Source organism: Quercus lobata, chromosome 9 (genome assembly GCF_001633185.2).
Source record: "Quercus lobata isolate SW786 chromosome 9, ValleyOak3.0 Primary Assembly, whole genome shotgun sequence".
In the NCBI taxonomy this organism is placed as follows: domain Eukaryota; kingdom Viridiplantae; phylum Streptophyta; class Magnoliopsida; order Fagales; family Fagaceae; genus Quercus; species Quercus lobata.
In genome coordinates, this window is record NC_044912.1 from 40854787 (window position 1) to 40859437 (window position 4651).

At 33.1% G+C, this 4651-nt stretch overlaps 1 protein-coding gene across 1 annotated transcript; it reads right to left on the minus strand.

The window, feature by feature from the left end:
* Window positions 1-924: 924 nt before the first annotated feature.
* On the minus strand, window positions 925-4350 carry LOC115962160 (hyoscyamine 6-dioxygenase-like). Its single transcript, XM_031081048.1, has 4 exons — window positions 4017-4350; window positions 2876-3126; window positions 2459-2777; window positions 925-1319 (listed from the first exon to the last, which is right to left on the minus strand). Exons 1-4 carry the CDS (start codon window positions 4215-4217, stop codon window positions 1068-1070), a joined length of 1023 nt encoding a protein of 340 aa, XP_030936908.1. The 5' UTR covers window positions 4218-4350; the 3' UTR covers window positions 925-1067.
* Window positions 4351-4651: the final 301 nt, after the last annotated feature.

Genomic DNA, 4651 nt, shown 5'->3' on the forward strand with positions numbered 1-4651 from the left:
CAAGATAACACCAAGTCGTGTTATCGAAGAGAAAACTGAAGAACTTGGCAAAAAACCTCTTTGCGACCCTCCAAGTCAAAATTGATCCACTAGTAAATAAAGTTGAAGTACACGAATAATAAAAGACCTTCCAAGCCTAGTCTACCCCCATGTACTTGAGCCCTCCAAGCTCCTGTTACCAATGGACTTCTCGAAGTCTTGTCTTCACTAGCTTTTTGGATCCTGCAATTCAACCCGAATGCATCCACCGCTAAATGACTCCTTCTAATGTTTCCCAACAGCACCAAAAACTCACTTAATACTTAGATTGAGTGTGGTAAGTGTTTGGACTAAGAACCTCTCAAGGATGTAGAGATGGAGAGGTAGGAGTAGAGGAAAACCAAGAGGAAATGTGTAAATGATTGTGGGTATAACAATCTCTAACTCTCAAGTGTATTCGTTAGGGTTTTTTCTCTAAAAGGCACTCCTTACAATTCGTGGTAATGAGAGTATTTATAGTGTGGGTAAAGAATTTGGTAAAACACTTTATCTTTTTGCCAAACAGAATGTTTCGCAGGTACCCTACGAGATGGCCCTTCTCGCAAAGTACTCACGAACTTGACAACCTAATGTGACTCTTTAGCTTTCAGTCATGTGCTTCACACGTGGTCTTTCGCGGGTTACTCTTCTCGCGAGCTAGTTGTGAACTGCACTGATTCATCTTTGAAGCTTAATTCTTCACCAATCTCTCACACTCATCCCTTACAAATAAACCCACATAAAAACAAGGAAATGATTGAAGAAATTACAATCAAATTTGGCACAGAATTAAAGCCAACAAAGGCCAGTTGAAAATCACAACTTTACATATTCAATTAGTGTTCACGACACTATTTTTTTTAGAAGGTTCATGACACTAAAATTTAATCAGTAAAAAACAAATAAAATAAAATAAAAAGACTGACAATAATCATATTTTATTAGTACAATAGTTGACAAAGACATTCATTATGATGATCCAATTAAGATTTTCCTGTTGATACAAATGGTCATAGATTGATAAAGCACAACAGGTTTTCTCCCCCCCTCTATTCAGTACTACTACTTAAAGCCTCCTCTAATGCTTGAGTGTTGCCAGAGGTAGCTATATATTTGATAAGAAAGTTTTTGTATAGCAAGGACCTATAGAGCGCAGGATTGCTTGCATCAACCAAAGTTTTTGCTGGTTCTATAATTGTTTCATCTAATGGATTAATAAAGAAGGAAGCAGTTGTCCGAGCTAAATTTGAATTTGTCACCACTCGATGTTCAGCACCTTTCAACTTCCCATTACTGATAATCTACAATTCAATGCAGCACAATTTCAAGCGCAATAATTAAGAAACAATAATATTTTTTAAAACAAAAAAGTTCATCACAAAAAAAAAAAAAAAAACATAAACTATGAGGTACTTACACTTTATACCCTAAATTATGAAATCTTGCGTTCACCACCCCAATGGTAACAAACTTGATAATTTGCATCTCATAACTTGAATAGAAAAATTATTAGTTATTCTCGGAGTATCATAAATGCGTCGTCCCTCTTCTCACATAAATGGTGGGTCCTACTAATTAAATTCATAGTAGGACCCACCATTCATGTGAGAAAAGGGACTACGTTTTTATGGTACTCTAGGAGTACACAATAATTTCCCGCTTGAATGAATGTTGAAATTAATGATAGCATGCAAGTTACATGACTCTAAAGAAATAAATTCTATGTTTTGCCTTTATAGTCGGTTCTTGTACTAAATTTTTATGGTCTACGTAACTCGCACAATTTTATTTTTTATTCAGGTATGATTATTAATTTTAATTTTCAATCAGGCTATGGGATGCAATTTGCAAAGTTTGTTACAATTGGGTTGTGATTACAAGTTTTTATAGTTAGGAGTGCAAAGTGTAGTAGGTACCTGAAGTTTAAGGTGGTTTTCTATGACTATATATATATATGGTACTATTTGTTACAATTTATATGATATCCCAAATTAAAAAGACTGCCTACAAATAAAGCTTTCCATAGTCGTGTAAATAACTTAGATTGATTATTGCACAATAATGTATTACCCAACAATTATTTACCTAATGCCTTCATATTTCAAAATCAATGTGGTGAAGTACCACAAATCAAATGGATTATCAACTAATTTTCACAAATTACCACCGCGCACCCTTGGTGCGGTAGTCATTCCACAAGTATAAATGTTTGTGGGGTGTGGAGGGCAAGAGCCGACGTTCAAGTCTCCAGGAGGGAACTTCACACACATATGCACTTAGATTAAGTTAGAGTAGAAATTTTATCTTGTATCCAAAAAAATAAATAAATAATTTTCACAATTTAAACATCTTGCAATTACAAATAAGCTAGTATATCCTTCCCAAAAACAAACCAAGTGCATTATATATGCTAAGAGCTTGTGAAGATATATGTGCGTACCTGCAAAGGATAACCTATGTTAACCACAAAAGCATAAGGAATAGGTTTAACACCAATCCATTCCTCATCCTTGAAGACTTGAAGCCCATATACTTCACTTTGAAGAAGAATATTGATGATGCTAGGGTCTCTATGTTTGCCCTGTCCCAAGGTTAAACTTGGGTCTGGGCATGGTGGATAGTGATTGACTAACAGTCTCGGATTTTCAGCAAGTCCACTGCTAAAATGAACAGGGCTGATTCCCAAGCCTTGGGAAATGAACTCCAAAATTCTAAACCCCAACTTCCTTACTACAGTTGTATATGTCCCAACAATTTCTCTGTAAAAGGTTGCATGAAACATCATGATGTATACATATGAAAAAGGTTCAATAGCATAATAGAACAAGTTTACATGTCTATGACTATGAGGATTTACCGATATCTAGTCGGTTTTTCAGGCCAAAATTGGATGTATTTCTCTTGAGGATTACAAAGGTGTAACAATCCATCCCTCCAAAGGTGGAACTTTTCTTTTGCATAATTTTGACTGCCTGTGTAGACGGAGCAGCTCTTATTGGGGTCCTTTGAGCATTCAAATGTTTTGTCCTTGGCAGACATTGCATGAAACTCCTTAAAAACACTCATGGCATCATCCATTAAGCGGTTAGGGACTCCATGGTTGATCACCTTTTAGTTGAGCCAGAAAATGCTTTCAAGGGTCAATCTAAATATGTTTATAATTTTTAAATTCACAAAATAATACACACACATGTATATACACATTTATTGGTTAAAACATTTATACTTAATATGCTTTATTGGTTAAAACACTTAATATGCTTTAATAAAAAAACAAATATTTTCTTTCCTGCATTTACGTATAATTTTTCTTCAAAATTTTACTCAATTGAAGATTTATTTTTTTATTCAAAATATTACATATTAGAGTATAACAATAGTTTTAAAGAAATTGTACACAATTCAATTAATTTAAAATAAATGCCACTTTTTAAAGAAATAAATGTTAAGGATTACAGAGTAGAAGATGTCCCAAACTTTTAACCTTAAAAATCATACCATATATTCTTCTAATTAACACACACACACACACACATATATATATATATACAATTCCTTTGAATGCAAAATAAAATAGTGTTTGTTTTAAAAAAGAAAAAAATATATACAAAATAGATTTTTTTTACTATTCTTTTTTAATAAATATATGTTTTAGCCTTTAAATACTTAGATGGTTCCACTCTATGCATAATAGAATTTAAGTAGGTCAAAAGTAGTAAACACACTGACTAGTTACTTGTCCCTCTTTTATCTTTAATAATAAAAAAGAATAAATAAATAAAAGTCAAAAAAGGAATTGTAAGCACACAAAAAAATGAGACCCTTTTTTTTCTAAAAATGAAGGGGTAAAATTTTGAACTAATCTAAACATTTATTATAATATATTATATAAAATAAAGGGGGAAGGGGAAAAAGTAGTCAAAAGTTGTTCATGTTTGATGCTAAGAATCCACCAGGAATAAATCATTATCTCAAAGAAAAAAAGATGTGGGTGGAACCTGAAAGAATCCAAAGTCTTGGCTAGCTTCAAAAATTTGTTGAATTATCTGAGTCTGATCATGAACCCCAAGATCAACCACTGGAATATTGTTGCCTACAGGAACATCAATAAGCTTCCCTGGTCTTTGTTCCGGTGGGAATATATACGTTTCTGGCACAGCTCGATCCTTACACCAGCTTGAAACAAGAAGATCCTCCATCACTTACAACTCAGATCTGTAAGGAAGAAAAAGATGTCTATGGTGTGAAGTGAACATCAACCATAAACAACTCATTTATTAAAAAGCTTCCATGTTGAAGTTGTTGACTAAAAGAAAACATTGAAAATTTGGGCAAGCATATATCTTGAACAACTTGCTACTAAAAAAGATTTAATAAAAATAAATGAACAAGTTGCTTGTATCTATTTTAAATCAATCAGTCAATGGTTTATCAAATTAATATATACTAATTAACTAAAATTCAAAGGACTAATTTAATCTACTCTAATTTTCTATCAATTGTCTCAAATCAGATTTCAAATCTACTATTGCATTCAACAACTCCACTTTTTTTTATTAGGAACCCAACAACTCCTCTTTAATACTTTAAGCATGGGGGGGGGGGGGGGGTCCATATAACTTAAAACTTCTTT